This window comes from Procambarus clarkii, chromosome 5 (assembly GCF_040958095.1).
Source record: "Procambarus clarkii isolate CNS0578487 chromosome 5, FALCON_Pclarkii_2.0, whole genome shotgun sequence".
NCBI classification, from domain to species: domain Eukaryota; kingdom Metazoa; phylum Arthropoda; class Malacostraca; order Decapoda; family Cambaridae; genus Procambarus; species Procambarus clarkii.
Genome location: NC_091154.1, coordinates 3,396,587 through 3,413,023, shown reverse-complemented (window position 1 = coordinate 3,413,023; position 16,437 = coordinate 3,396,587). Strand labels below are relative to the sequence as shown.

General features: G+C 42.0%; 1 protein-coding gene across 1 annotated transcript in view; it reads left to right on the top strand.

Annotated features, from left to right (window-relative positions):
* Positions 1-16,437, top strand: part of LOC123765380 (uncharacterized) — a 111,085-nt gene that overhangs the window by 79,284 nt on the left and 15,364 nt on the right. The window contains exons 9-15 of the mRNA XM_069338401.1: positions 7,306-7,587; positions 11,339-11,520; positions 12,020-12,148; positions 12,609-12,751; positions 13,752-14,010; positions 14,596-14,734; positions 15,933-16,051. Of these exons, the coding sequence (XP_069194502.1) occupies positions 7,306-7,587; positions 11,339-11,520; positions 12,020-12,148; positions 12,609-12,751; positions 13,752-14,010; positions 14,596-14,734; positions 15,933-16,051 (1,253 nt within the window). The remainder of the gene's footprint in view (positions 1-7,305; positions 7,588-11,338; positions 11,521-12,019; positions 12,149-12,608; positions 12,752-13,751; positions 14,011-14,595; positions 14,735-15,932; positions 16,052-16,437) is intronic.

Below are 16,437 nucleotides of genomic sequence, written 5' to 3'. Positions count from 1 at the left end.
AACCATAGAGGCTAGTTGAACCCTTGGAACTAGAGAACCATAGAGGCTAGTTGAACCCTTGGAACAAGAGAACCATAGAGGCTAGTTGAACCCTTGGAACTAGAGAACCATAGAGGCTAGTTGAACCCTTGGAACTAGAGAACCATAGAGGCTAGTTGAACCCTTGGAACTAGAGAACCATAGAGGCTAGTTGAACCCTTGGAACAAGAGAACCATAGAGGCTAGTTGAACCCTTGCACTGTCAGTGTTGTTGCAATGCACCAGCACGAATTTAGCTGAGGGAAGCCATGCATGGCAAACTTATTAGAGTTTAATAATATAATGCCAAGGCTTATTCCTGAGCTGAAGGGCTTGAGCTACGAGGAAAGACAGAACTGGAACTTCCCAAACTGGAGATGCAACAAAGGAGGGAATGTATTGATTTATTTATTCAAAAACAATATACAATATTCAAATACAATAGGTTGTTTGAATACACATTTTAGTAGGCGATTAATCCAGTCTTTCAATGCCACTGACAGACATATAGATGTCGCTGGAACTCCATGTAAATGGTGTTTATATGTACTTATGTACATATATATATGTACTTATGTACATATATATAGATGTTGTATTAGGCTAAACATGTGTGGAAGGAAGAGGAGCCGGGAGCTTGAGCTCGACCCTGCAACCACATCTAGGTGAGTACATGAGTACGTTTAGGTGAGTAATGTACACACACACACACACACACACACACACACACACACACACACACACACACACACACGTACACACACACACACACACACACACACACACACACACACACACACACACACACACATACAGGGAAACACCCCCCCCCCCTCCTAAACACAATACACAAACTCACGCACACAAAAACACACAGCAACACGAACAAACAAACAAACAAACAAACACAAGCACCATTTCCTGCATGAATTATCAAAACAATAAAAAACAACAAACAAATTACAATTAAAATTCAATTAATAAAACAAAAATATTAACGCTTAATTAAAAGCAACTAACTAAAAAAAAATAAAAATAATTAAAAACTAAAACCACATGAATTTTTTTATATAACAAACAAAACAAAGCAATATTAACATAAAACAAAGAAATCTGAACCCATATATAGCGGAGATCGGTTATAACGACCTACACCTGACGATCGTAAGCCCCAGGAATGCGTATGCAAATTAGATATATGCAAATAAAGATCCTGGTTATATAAGGTGGCCAAGCTAGCGTGGTTTTGACCAGCCGCCGCCCACCTGTCACTCGGGACAATAGGCTCTTGTAGGCTGTGAAAATTGTCAGTGGGAGGTAAATATGTTTTGTTTAGAGCCTAAGTTATATATGCATACGAATGAGCTTGAGTACATTTGGTACTCAAATCAATAGGAGCTGCCTCGTATGGACCAATAGGAGCTGCCTCATATGAACTAATAGGAGCTGCCTCGTATGGACCAATAGCAGCTGCCTCATATGGACCAATAGCAGCTGCCTCGTATGGACCAATAGCAGCTGCCTCATATGGACCAATAGGAGCTGCCTCGTATGGACCAATAGCAGCTGCCTCATATGGACCAATAGGAGCTGCCTCGTATGGACCAATAGGAGCTGTCTCGTATGGACCAATAGAAGCTGTCTCATATGGACCAATAGGAGCTGCCTCGTATGGACCAATAGCAGCTGCCTCGTATGGACCAATAGCAGCTGCCTCGTATGGACCAATAGCAGCTGCCTCGTATGGACCAATAGCAGCTGCCTCGTATGGACCAATAGCAGCTGCCTCGTATGGACCAATAGCAGCTGCCTCGTATGGACCAATAGCAGCTGCCTCGTATGGACCAATAGCAGCTGTCTCGTATGGACCAATAGGAGCTGCCTCGTATGGACCAATAGGAGCTGTCTCGTATGGACCAATAGAAGCTGTCTCGTATGGACCAATAGGAGCTGCCTCGTATGGACCAATAGGAGCTGCCTCGTATGGACCAATAGGGGCTGCCTCATATGGACCAATAGCAGCTGCCTCGTATGGACCAATAGGAGCTGCCTCGTATGGACCAATAGGAGCTGCCTCGTATGGACCAATAGCAGCTGCCTCGTATGGGCCAATAGTAGCTGCCTCATATGGACCAATAGCAGCTGCCTCGTATGGACCAATAGCAGCTGCCTCGTATGGACCAATAGGAGCTGCCTCATATGGACCAATAGCAGCTGCCTCGTATGGACCAATAGCAGCTGCCCCGTATGGACCAATAGCAGCTGCTTCGTATGGACCAATAGCAGCTGCCTCATATGGACCAATAGCAGCTGCCTCGTATGGACCAATAGCAGCTGCCTCATATGGACCAATAGGAGCTGCCTCGTATGGACCAATACAAGCCTTCTGCAATTACCTTTATTCTTATATTCCTCTAGTGCCTTAAGGTGAACTGAGACATCATATATAACGGAAACGCTTCCCAAACGCCTCAGTGCCGTAGTGGGAATCGAACCTGTGACACTTTAGACTGTGAACCGACAGCAGAATTTGCTTTGTAAATCCAAAAATTGGGTCCCATGACACCTTAACCAATTTAAATTTGATATAGTCTTTCTACTATTTATAGTCTATAGATAGCAGAATGGCTTCAGACGAATATGTTAGGGTTTAATGGGGGATTTACACGTTCTTTGAGGTTATATCTTGAGAAGATTTCGGGGCTTTAGTGTCCCCACGGCCCGGTCCTCGACCAGGCCTCCACCCCCCAGGAAGCAGCCCGTGACAGCTGACTAACACCCAGGTACCTATTTTACTGCTAGGTAACAGGGGCATAGGGTGAAAGAAACTCTGCCCATTGTTTCTCGCCGGCGCCTGGGATCAAACCCAGGACGACAGGATCACAAGTCCAGTGTGCTGTCCGCTCGGCCGGAGAGAGAGAGAGAGAGAGAGAGAGAGAGAGAGAGAGAGAGAGAGAGAGAGAGAGAGAGAGAGAGAGAGAGAGAGAGAGAGAGAGAGAGAGAGAGAGAGAGAGAGAGAGAGAGAGAGAGAGTTCAAGTATGTTTATTGAGACAAGAAAAAAATACATCTCAAAGGGATAGAGTAGCTTAGGCTATTTCTACCCCCCTGCGAGAGAGAGAGAGAGAGAGAGAGAGAGAGAGAGAGAGAGAGAGAGAGAGAGAGAGAGAGAGAGAGAGAGAGAGAGAGAAGAGAGAGAGAGAGAGAGAGAGAGAGAGAGACAGAGAGAGAGAGAGAGAGAGAGAGAGAGAGAGACAGAGAGAGACAGAGAGAGACAGAGAGACAGGCAGACAGACAAAGAGTGTACCCTCGGGTCATCATTACCACAAGGGTGTCTAGAGTGAGGTCATCAGTCCACCAGGGAATTTTCCCGGGGTATATTCCAGGTACTGTGGCCAGCGGTGGTACTAGTCTCCCTGACTCATCTTGTGGGCGGTAGTGGACCCAATGAGGACCTTGTTATCAACGTGTTAGTTTGTTATGGGAACTCTTCTCATTGTCCTTTTGTTGGGTAATAATCTTGTTGCAAATAATTTAAACAATTACCATGTTTTATAGGTCAATGATGTCTTATATCATGGATATTGTTTATGGTTTTTCTTTGTTGCTCTGAACTTAATTACCTGCTTGTCTGCATCTTGCTAAGTGTACCCACCCGGTTCCTTAAAGGCGTGTGGCTTCTATTTAACAACCCTACCCTTATCCAGCTTTTACTCTACCCTAATCCCTCCCTAATCTAACCCGTCTTTATCCGTCCCAATCCCCCTCCCTTCGTCAGCCCGGTAAACCTGCCAGCGACCAGTAAGGGTCAACACAGTTGTAACCTCGTTCAAGGTCAAAATTGTTCTCGGTACATACGCCCTTGTTTGTTGGAGCTAAATATTCAACGCGGGTCTACGCTTACTTCAGCCTTATTGCCTTATGTGGTTGGGCTTTTGTTGACTCGGAGAGTCTTCTTTTGCATGCAGATGAGGAGTGGGTGATGAGTGTGTGTGTGCGTGCTTACCTGGCCGCCTTTGACAGGGTAGGGCTTGAGCTCCTGGACCCGTCATTTCATTAACATCGATTGGTTCATTTGGGAGCGGCCGGGGCAGTGAGGACCTCACTACAAGGAACGTAAGGACTTCCTTCTGTTCCTTTGGCTCGTCTCAGCAACTGTGTTCCTTGATCCAGGACTTGTTGAACATATACGAAACCTGTACATCTTTCCTTAATTATGGCGGCTTTGTATTCATTTATTAAGCAGTTTACGAGCTAATATGTACAACTTAAGGATATTATTGTTATAAAGAACCTTATATGTCGCTTCGGAGCTCATCAATTGTTTAATGGATGTCATTATTGAAGAAAGATGTATAGGTTTCGTAGGTGTTTGGGTAAATGTTTTGATGAATCTTTTGAATGTCTGTCAATCTTTGTTACCGTTCTGCCGCTGAGAAATGTGTATATCGGGATCATGTCCACTCAGATTTTCTGATGTCCCTATGTGATACAGTTATTGTAGCCTATCCTCGTCCTCGTCCTCGTCCTATCCTCAGTCCCACCAGTTTAGATGTGAACCCTACAGCATAACCTTTAGCTTCATTGGTAGGGCTGCATAATCAAGAGTACGTCCCACGTAGGTTGAATATGGCCTTGGAATGCTACTGTATACTCAAATGTTATACGAAACTACGCCACAGGGTTATGGTACCCGCGGCGAAGTGGTAAGGCGCTCGCCTGGCGTTTCGTGAGCGCTTTGTCCTGAGTTCGTATCCTAGCTGGGGAGGATTGACTGGGCGCCAATCCTTAACTGTAACCTCTGTTTACCCAACAGTAAAATGTGTACTTGGTTGTTAAGCGATTTGGCTGGTCGTATTCCGGGGAAAATTTAGGATTAAGGACCTGCCCGAAACGCTATGCCTGCTGGTGGCTTTACAACCATGTAACAACTCAGGTATATATAAATAATAATAATAATAATAATAATAATAATAATAATAATAAGAGTAATGATAATAATAATTACCCAAACTCAAATGAGTGAGGATCGGCCATCTTGGATCAGGACGCGATGTTGTTGACATTGGTGACGTCATTTCCTGTCTGCTTCTCCGTGACGTCACTTAACATTTGCTTCTCCGTGACGTCATCTTCCGTTTGTTTGTCTCTGAGAAAATTCTTTCATTATTTTAATGTTCTGTTTTACCTTGCGAGTCAAACACGATTTTCAGTTTGAGTTAATGACTTTCCTTTTCTTATGGTTATCCCTGAAAACTTGCCATACCAGTTTTCTTTATAAATATTTAAGATATCATCGCTTTGTCTAGGTATTCAAAGGCTGTCCGAGCGGTCACCCATCCAGCTAATGACTTGGTACATAAGCATTTGACGTAATATAATATGATAATTATAAAAATATTGTGATATACGTAAGACCTGTATATTTTCAATTGTTTCTGGGTATATGGATAATCGAGCATTTCAAAAGTTCGTCCATATTTCCTCCATCAATTTTGAATCTTCAGGGTAGAAATTCTATATCAAAATTACGTCCTACTGTATTATAAAATTCATCATAAGTTCAAAATTATTTTATTGAGAATATTTCAATTTTTAAATAGTTCAAGTACGACATGTTTTCCAGTGGCATCCTTCCAGAGCTGCCATCCGGTACCTTCTTCCTGTTCCGTTTTCTGTTGTTCCGGAAGGTTGTGTCGACGCCCAAATCTCAATTTATTGCCAATAAATCATCAACGATATATCTAAATTTTTCTCTTTAAAATTTAAACATCTATTTCCCATCTTCGTGAGGAAATCAAATGTTTCGACAAATTTATTTTGATTCGTAAACTGTAAGATGTGCCTTAGTCGTACGTCTGATAGTGAGGTAATGTTAGATAATGGTGCTTGGACTCCTGCAGTTGTCGTACCGATACCAATTAAAACCAGTTTTAAAAACTAATAATTGAAACCTCTTTTTTTGACATATCGAATATGTTAACATCTGTCTAGGAGTTTGTTTACATGTTTACTAACGCGTCAGGTATATATTTCAGAGTGATTTTACATAGTTTAACATTTGAAGGATTCATTTATCTAGCAAAACTTTGTGAAATAACAACACTTAATGAAGGATAATATTATTGTTATATTGCTAACTACTTCAAGTACAACTTAACAGTTTGAGGGTCTCGTAGCACAGTTGGCTTCGTTCTTTCTCGACACTCAGTCGAGGAATTTGGATTTGAATCCCGAGCAGGGTAGAGACAATTGGGCACGCTTTTTCTCACTTAATGCCTCTGTTTACCAAGCAGTAAATAAGTGTTTTCGGGAGTTAGTTATCTGTTTTAGGGCTACAACCAGGGGAGGGTCTCGATATAAGCCTGAAGTATATATGTATTCAAAAGGTTTCTTGTCCCCAACAACGGGAATTATTAATACTATCGATACTAATACTGATGCTAGTACTATTACTATTCTACCGCTTGGTTTAGTGCAATTTAAACTACTACAGTTACTGCTACCCCCCCCCCCCCCCCACCTACTACCACAAGCACCACCACCACATCAACCACCAGTATCACCACCACTACCACATCAACCACCACCACAAGAACATTAACCACAACTACCACCACAACATCATCCACCAGTACCAGTATCACCACCCTGGGAGTTCAACATAAAGTTGTGGAAGCCGCCTCCATCCACAATTTTAAGGCCAGATTCGAGAAAGAATTTGAACGTCAGAATAGTTAAGTTGTAATGGAGCTTAATTACACCGGTTAAGGTGGTGGTATTGGTCAACTGGTTAACCACAAGCACTACCAACACCACCATAACCTGTACCAACACCTCCACAACCACCACTACAAGACCAAGTTACTGTAATTCAGTATTTTCAAACATATTAAAATAGTATAGTTAACAGGTTAAATACCGTAGGATTATGTTAATTAATGCTTAGAGGCATTGTGTCAATTTAACTTTGGTATGAACTGTCACAGTAAACTGTCTAGGCCTACTTCAATCAATCGTCATTAATAATTTAGCTTTAATTCTTTGGTATCAATTGTATCCTAACTAGTAAATATGTGCATTATTTTCACAAATTATCTCTAATGCAATTACAGTACTTATAATAGTCCAGCTGTTAGTCTGTCTCATATCCCTTCCAAGTGTTATATATAATCATTCTATCTTACATTTTAACTATCCCCCTATCGTTAAATAGTTGACTCTAACTACCCTGTGGTAGCTATGTACACACCAATGTGGTCCACACCGTCTAGCTTCACCACCAATAGGCTGTTACGAGGGAGACGGAACGACCTATTCCGGACGAGCCGATCTCACCATCTCTGGCCGGACATGCCTGCTGTGGACCGACCCGAAGATCAATTCCCTGGACGAGGCCCGTTCCTCCTCCTCTAGAGCCCGCAACTTCAACCTGGCGCTCATCGGCGCTCACAACTACTGTAGGAATCCTGACGGAGCCCAGAGGCCCTGGTGCTTTGTGGATGGTACCACGGCGGAAGCGTGCGACGTCCTTGCCTGCACTGAGGACCTCTCTGTGTCTCCTTCTCCCGGTAAATACGCTATATGGCGTTGGCATTGCACAGGGCGGACTAAAGTATGAAAGAAAAATACCAACTTTTGGAGATGACTGCGATGGTTGGCATACACACCAAGATGCATATATAATTTCTCGGCGTATATTCGCAGATTGTAGGCAATTATCACTGTATATTCAATGTGTGGCCAATTTCTGTGTATATTCACAGTGTAGGCCGTTCCTGTGTACTGTATATACAGTGTAGCCCATTTCTGTGTGCATACACAATAGTGGGGGATGCAGAATGACTTAAGAGTTGCATAATAACAGTGGACGACACAAATGTCCACAAGGCTAGGGATAGAACAGGAGAGTTGGGCGGAATTGGAACCAATATGTTTGGGAACGATGAGCTGGTTACTTTACATCACCGGCCATAAGGGTCCCTTAAGGAAGAGCATTAATAACACTGCCTAACATCCTCAGGTTTAGATACTACTTTTTTGTAACTATGTCGACCATCATAAGTGTATTGACGTAATGGATAATTACATAGTAGAAGTATTAATAGAAGTAGTTACATAGAAGTATTAATTAGAAACAGATAAATAGTAGAAGTACTATTTTGCTTTATAGAGAGGGAAAAAATTCAGTTAAAAACCAAACTTAAAAATTCCTAGGACTAATATATATATATATATATATATATATATATATATATATATATATATATATATATATATATATATATATATATATATATATGCTTTTAAACTACAAGTTTGAAGTATATAACTTTTAGACACTCAACCCACCAGGGGACTCGAACACTGGCTACCTCTTTAGGGCTCTGAAGTATGGTGTAGTGGATACAGTGTGTAATAGCCACATTGATAGCCAGTTATGCAGTTAATTTGCATATATTAGTTTAATTTGCTGATAATTAAGGCGTATTAACGACTAGAGGATTAGTTAGGCCATCTTATTTATTTATTAAGTATCAATAATGTACTTAAGTTCTAAATATAATCCAGAATTAAAGAAAACTCAATGAACATTTAAGTGTGGTATTATATTTTATAATCCTAATATGCTCAAATTATTGGCCCTTCATAATTTATATTGTATGTTCTCAATGCTGTGAAGTTATTAATAGATATATAAGTCATATATAAGATATATCTCATAAAACTTATATCAAATTAAATTATAATTGAGAGATATTAAATACATTTCATATTTTTAAAATACATATAATTTATTTAAAAACATGAAATATTTATTTCATCTCAGATTTTATCTATTAATTTTCAGCTTAGAGTATTTTGAGTTGTTTTCTTTTAACAAAGGAACAACTAAGATAAATAATTATTTAAAAACTGACTAAAAGAGTTGCTTTTGTACCTAACAAGTTTCTGATAATTGCTTGTCACTGCCCAATTAATTTAATCCATATCTCAAATTGTAAATAATATAGTAAACAGTTAACTTGCAATTTAAAACTTCGCTTTATTTTTAAAATCTAATATTAGTTGACTTTTTTTTAATTAGTTTCTTATATGCAATATCTGGATTATATTTTAAGTCTCCAGTTCTTGCTTGCATGCTTTCTATATGCCATTGTTGCTTTCAAATTTGCTTCGGGTAATGTTCCCATAATATACCTTTTATTTCAATAGTGCATGGAACCTTAGCGTTTTTAATTATATCTTTTATATTATGGTGGAAGCAGGAGGAGCTTACACAATATATATATATCATTAGTTTTATGTTTATGTATTCTCAACCTCTGCCTCATTCTTGAAGACTTAAGTTGGTTTGTCATCTCTTGCCTGCATTTCCTCTTTAAAATGTTTAAGGATGTTTGCTTCTGCGGTCTCTATAAACTTTTCTCTTCATGTAATAGTGCATTGAAATAGGTGTCAGGTCTCCAGTGACTGAAATTTCCAATGATTAATGGTTTTGCTCTTATTCTGTGAGCTGTTGTTTCCTCGTTGTATCCTGGTTATTACTGCTATACTGTTATCTCTCTATGTTCCTCCCTGTACCTTCTGGTATCTGCAGGTAGGTTGATCATCTGCTGAAGATTCCGAGGATTAGTATCCCCCCGGCCCGGTCTCTGACCAGGGCTACTGGTCTGATCAACCAGGCTATTCAATATAGCTGCTAACAGGCTGTCGTACGAGTCACAGCCCTGGCTGCTCAGGCATCCTTTGAAGTTGCTTGTCGAGTTCTCTTTTGAACTGCGAGAGGTTGGCCAGTTATGCACTATAGGTTGGATACATCTGCTAACACTATACTTAGTATCTGGTTACCTGGTTGATACCTGGTTGATGGGGTTCTGGGAGTTCTTCTACTCCCCAAGCCCGGCCCGAGGCCAGGCTTGACTTGTGAGAGTTTGGTCCACCAGGCTGTTGCTTGGAGCGGCCCGCAGGCCCACATACCCACCACAGCCCGGTTGGTCCGGCACTCCTTGGAGGAATATTCTACTTGCCCTCATGATTCCTAAGGCACCGTATTCACTTACATCTGGGTTTGTAACTAAGAAATCTTCCGACTTCCACTGTCACTTGACCAGCAGTGCTATGCGCCCTCGTTCTTCTGCAGACGATGACGTGGCTGATGAAAATATGATGACCAACCCACACATCGGAAGATAGAGACACGAGGACGTTACACAACCCTTTTAACCCTGTCGTAGCTCAGTCGATTAAGGCTGTGTCTTGGATGCTCCCGGACGCAGGTTCGAATCCTCGTCACGGCCCTTGTGGATTTGTTCAAACGACGACGTTTCGGTCCGTCAAGGACCATTATCAAGTCATATGGGATTTGATAATGGTCCATTTACGGAATAAAAACGTCGTCGATTCTCCATCTTCTAATGTGTGTGGTTTGGTCTTTGTTCATCTGTTTTCATTTTTGTATGGTAATCTGTGAGTCTGGGAGAAACACTGCATCAGTAATCATCTAAAAGTTTTGTCTCTGACATAGCTATGAACAACAGGGTCTGCCATGTAGGATCAAACTTTTAGCTCATAGGCTTTGTTAGATATACCATTGGCATTAATTTGCCAAGCTCCATCTTCAGAAGATGGAGACTTCTCTAGGTTACGATGTCTATAGCATTTCCTGTTAAGGTTCCAAGTTGGTTAGGGCAGGGCAGGGGTTGAAGAACAAGAAGGGGAAGAGATTGAACCCGGGGTACATTGTTGTCGGCTGCCGACGCCGCCCACTGGGCTACCGAGACCTTACGTATGCATTGTTGTATGTACTCACCTAGTTGTGCTTGCGGGGGTTGAGCTTTCGCTCTTTGGTCCCGCTTCTCAACCGTAACGCAACTGGTGTACAGGTTCCTGAGCCTATTGGGCTCTATCATATCTATATTTGAAACTGTGTATGAAGTTAGCTTCCACCACATCAGTGCCTAATGCATTCCATCTGTTAACTACTCTAACACTGAAACAATTCTTTCTAACGTCTCTGTGGCTCATGTGGGTACTCAGTTGCCACCTGTGTCCCCTTGTTCGTGTCCCACCAGTGTTGAATAGTTCATCTTTGTCCATCCTTTGGTACCTTGTGTTCAGCCTCCTGCTCCCTTCGCCTAATTTCATTACTTTGTACTTTCCTGAGTGGGTGAATGAGTGTACTCACCAGGATGCGCTTGTAGGATCGAGCGTTGCCTCAGAATCCCTGTCTTGTAGGGTGTAATGTATTAATCTACAAAAATGTATTAACCTGCCTTTTAGGTGTAATGTATGAATGGACTGTACTAATCTCCTCGACAGGGGCACCGGTTCGAACTTCGACCCTGCTTCGACCTCTTCAAGCAACCTTCACCACAACCCCAAACCCCTTCATCTTCACCACCACGCCCGCCACCACCACCACCACCACCGCTACCACCACCACCACTAAAGCCACCACCACCACCACCACCACTACCTCAACTACCACCACTGCTGCTAAGGTACAGTTTTTCAGGAAAATGAAGCTTTTGAGTTCCCTAGAAAAGGTTTACTGAGCTTCAGAGTTCCTAATTAACATTTTCAATTGTATGCCAATGTTTTGAAGGCAGAGGGTAGGCCTATTTATGTATACTCATGAATTACACCAGGTAGACAGAGGAGTATACTAGAGGCCTATTCATGTATACTAGTCCCATGACTTTGGTAACTAGATAGTATACATTTGAACCCATCAGATTTCTCAGGCAAGATATTTAACATTAGTTACCCCGTATACCATATACATATATGGTATAAAAATACCATATATGTACCATGCAGGTACTATACGCGTGCCAAACAGGTATCATACACCAGTAACAAAGGACCATCCAAGCCAACATTCAAATGGCGTTGAACATGTGGCTGAGGAGCTCCAGAAACGAGAGTTCGATCCCATCAAACTGCTCCAATGTCTACCCAGGAGCATCTCTCACTCTGTCTACTCTCTCCTGGCGGCAGGTCCGGTGCAGGGCGGAAGACCACACCTGCGAGAGCGGCGACACCTGTCTGGACCAGAAGCTGGTGTGTGACGGGGAGCGGCACTGTCCTCGCGGAGACGACGAACACCTGTGTAAACGGTTCTTGCAGGTGTGTAGGGGTCCTGTGTAAACGGTTCTTGCAGGTGTGTAGGGGTCCTGTGTAAACGGTTCTTGCAGGTGTGTAGGGGTCCTGTGTAAACGGTTCTTGCAGGTGTGTAGGGGTCCTGTGTAAACGGTTCTTGCAGGTGTGTAGGGGTCCTGTGTAAACGGTTCTTGCAGGTGTGTAGGGGTCCTGTGTAAACGGTTCTTGCAGGTGTGTAGGGGTCCTGTGTAAACGGTTCTTGCAGGTGTGTAAGGGGGTGAGTGGGGGGGTCCTGTGTTAATGGTTCTTGCAGGTGTGTAGGGGTCCTGTGTAAACGGTTCTTGCAGGTGTGTAAGGGGGGGAGTGGGGGGTCCTGTGTTAATGGTTCTTGCAGGTGTGTAGTGTCCTCACCACCACAATCTCCTGCAGCCAAGCAACTAGACCGTCTTAGATCATAGACTAACTTAAGGTTCTCCTCCTCTTTCAGGGCTTCGAAGTGCGACGAAGAAAGACCCTACTGGATCGTCAGGTCCTCAAGACGCTCACCAGGGCAGACGTCGGCGTCTGCGCCAAGCGTTGTCTTGATGACACGCTCTGTCGGGGCTTCATATACGACCAGGTCTCCAAAGAGTGAGTATTGGAGCCCTGGGGCTTACCGGGCTGCTAGCGGGGGTGTATTTGAGCTCTGGGGCTTACCGGGCTGCTAGCGGGGGTGTATTTGAGCCCTGGGGTTTACCGGGCTGCTAGCGGGGGTGTATTTGAGCCCTGGGGCTTACTGGGCTGCTTGTGGGGGGTGTATTTTAGCCCTGGGGCCTACCGGGCTACTAACCGGGGTGTATTTGAGCCCTGGGGCTTACTGGGCTGCTAGCCGGGGTGTATTTGAGCCCTGGGGCTTACTAGGCTGCTAGCGGGGGTGTATTTGAGCCCTGGGGCTTACTAGGCTAAAGCCGTAATCACCCAAATCATATAATCAACACTGAATACAGACCTCCCATTAAGTTTTCTTCAACCAACTGTAAGGTAAAGGTAGCAACCCGTTCTCGCATTTGCTTATAGTCAATATTTGGCTTATAAATAAGTGCATATGTGACATGCAAATTTATTGTGAATATTTGAGTTTACTTTGAAAAGCTAAATAGAAACACCGACCTAACCTTCTTAGTATGTTAAGATAAGCATTTTATTGCTTCTTAATTACAATTAGTACTTAACCTATATACCTATATTGATATTACAGTTTTATAAAACTAATAAAATAAAACTAAAATATTTAAACAAATTTTAAATTAACTAAGGATACTGACAAATTTTGTATAAAATCTCTATTGTTTAATAGAACTTAAAAATAAATTCCTAATATTTAAAACTGATGTTTGCCAAACCGGGAGGAAGAGTTAGTGACTAAAAAATAATATAACCTAGAATATACCATATATATACTTATTAATAAGCCAAATATTGACTATAAGCAATAAGTCATAAGAATTGTCTTGAGCAAGCGGGGCAACGCATACATATACTACCTTTCCAATCAGTCATCTAAGCAATCTCACTAACCGCTCTACCAATCTACAAAACCCAATAACTACCCAATGTTCCAATCAAGTAACGTAATCGGCCCTCGTCACAGGTGCTTCTTGAGCGCGAGCGACGTGGCCACCTCTGGGCTGGTGACTTCGGCTCAAGAGGAGTTCTACGAGCTGCGGGCGCGCCGGACCACGTGCGGCCTACGGTTTATCTGCGGCAACGAACGATGCGTCGCCAGGGAGAAGGTCTGCGACGGCTTGGATAACTGCGGCGACAACACGGATGAGTCGCAGTGCGGTCAGAGCCGCAAGCATGAACTGCGGCTGGTGGGTGGCCAGGGGGGCCACCAGGGGAATATTCAGGTAAGGCGAACATGGGGGCCACCAGGGATATATTCAGGTGTAGGCAGTCACAGGCAGCCATAGGTGACAGTAGTTAAATATTCAGCTGAAAGCAGCTAGGAGAAAGATATGAAAAGTAATGATATTTATAAACTAAATCTGCACACTCCTCAAAATTTTAATTACATGTATGGTATATTATTGTTCAGTACTCTTGTCACTGTTATTATCATACAAGTTATGATTACTATTTTAATTAATAATTAAATTTTTGTTTCTGATGAAAGGATTAATTAGAATTAGACGTGTGTTGACCAGCCCGATAGTATTATAAATAATATAACTTTACTGTATATGTATGTATAATATGGAAGGGAGTATATAATAGTGAATTTAATGACGTTCGGTGAATTTAACAACCCTCCAGAAGTTATTAAGACTATAGCAACAGCTGCTGAACAACCAGGAAGTATACTTTAGTTCTGAACATTGTCCAGTATTACAGTAAACTGTGTATATGCACCACTAAGTGGTTGTATTCACCTCTCGGTGTAATTATATCCCTGGTGCATTATACTCGTTGTGACCTAATGTATTAACTCTCAGGTCAAGGTGGACGATGAATGGGGATATGTGTGTGACGACGGGTTCGGGTTCGAGGAGGCGGACCTGGTGTGTCGAAGCCTCGGATACTCCTCGGCCCAGGCCTTCACTCGCAACAACCACTTTGGGAAGAGTGACTCCAGTAAGTACGCCTTCATATCAGTTCGTCCTCATAAACACAACTCGTCTTCATAACAGCCCATTGTCATAACACCTCGTCCTCATAAACACTAAAAATACATACAAACATGCCATGCACTCATATTTGTTTTTTTTTCAGTTGTAAATTGTTAGAATTGTATGCAAAAAATGTGTTGTTTTGGTAGGCTTAACTTAGGTTAGGTGTTTCGGTTTTATTTAAATTACTGATTTTTCAACCCGTCCTCAGGTTAGGTTCATTCCATGCAGCGGTCGACCACAACGACACATTCATAAATTTTAACATGTTATATATTCAAAATAGGCCAGTTCTCATATATAATTAAACATTTTGTGCATATTTAGGCATATTATACGTTGGATGTTTAAGTTCTGTTGGCACTTATTTGTATTTGTAGTGACACTTCATCCACAAATAGACGTGAGTGAAGCATTTACAGAATATTGTTTCGAACAGAGGTTGTCAGCGAGAATTGTTCGAACGTCATCAGTTATGAGTTGTGTTAAATTGTTTATCATTTATGGACGAGGTTTGACGGCTGCACGGAAGGACATTTCACCTTTGTTGATATATGCAGTATGTAGATAAACCATTTAAAATGGTGTACTTAAACATCCAAACCTAACCTTATAGTACAACACATTTTGTCTAATTGAGATTTTAACGTCAAAATGCGATATATTATTTAGAAGGGCAGGTCCCGTTGTAAGTCACACCTTGAAGTCAGTAGTGTGTATGGTAACAGATGTAAGGCACTTCTCCAACTGAATAGTATGCAAGGTTTCAGCTATGAGTCACACCTCCAAGTCAGCAGTAAACACGGTATTAGTTGTGATTCATCTCCAAGTCAGCAGCAAACACAGTATCCGTTGAGTCACATCTCCAAGTGAACAAGGCACTACGGGCTCACCATAGCCCGTGCTACTTGGAACTCTGTTCCAGGTAGCGAATCTTTAACAACAACAACAACCAAGTGAACAGTAAACACAGAATCAGTTATGAGTCACACGTCCAAGTCAGCAGTAAACAAGGTATCAGTTATAAGTCACACCTCCAAGTGAGCAGAAAATACAGTATCAGTTAGGAGTCACACCTCTAAGTTAGCAGTAAACACGGTATCAGTCATGAGTTACATCTCCAAGTCAGCAGTATGTACCATATTAAGTTCTCTCCTTTCCAGAATGGCGACGCAGCAGTCCCAAGTTCTGGTTAGATAAGTTAGCGTGTACTGGAAGCGAGACCTCACTCCTGGACTGTCCTTCCAGCGGCCTTGGTGTACATGACTGTGGTCCTACGGAGGTAAGAAACAGAGGTCAAGATTCAATAATGATATTCTTACGAACCTGTACATCTTTTCTCAAGGTGACAAACCACTTGATAATGGTCCAGGATGGACCGAAACGTCGTCATTTCTTCATCTTCTAGTTTGGTCATCATATCTTTTCTCAATCTTTGGCGGCTTTATTCACATATATTAAATAGTTTATATTTATACTTATAAGCACTAGGAGACTGTTCTAGTGCTTCCTATAACAATATTAACATTTGACTTGAAAATTTCGATGCTCATAAACCGATTGATAAATGTAAACAAAGCTGTCAAAGAGTGTGAAAAGATATACGAGTTCCTAAGTAGATGTGTAAATGCTTGTTGAATCGGTGCAGATGTTGCTTGAACTCTTAAC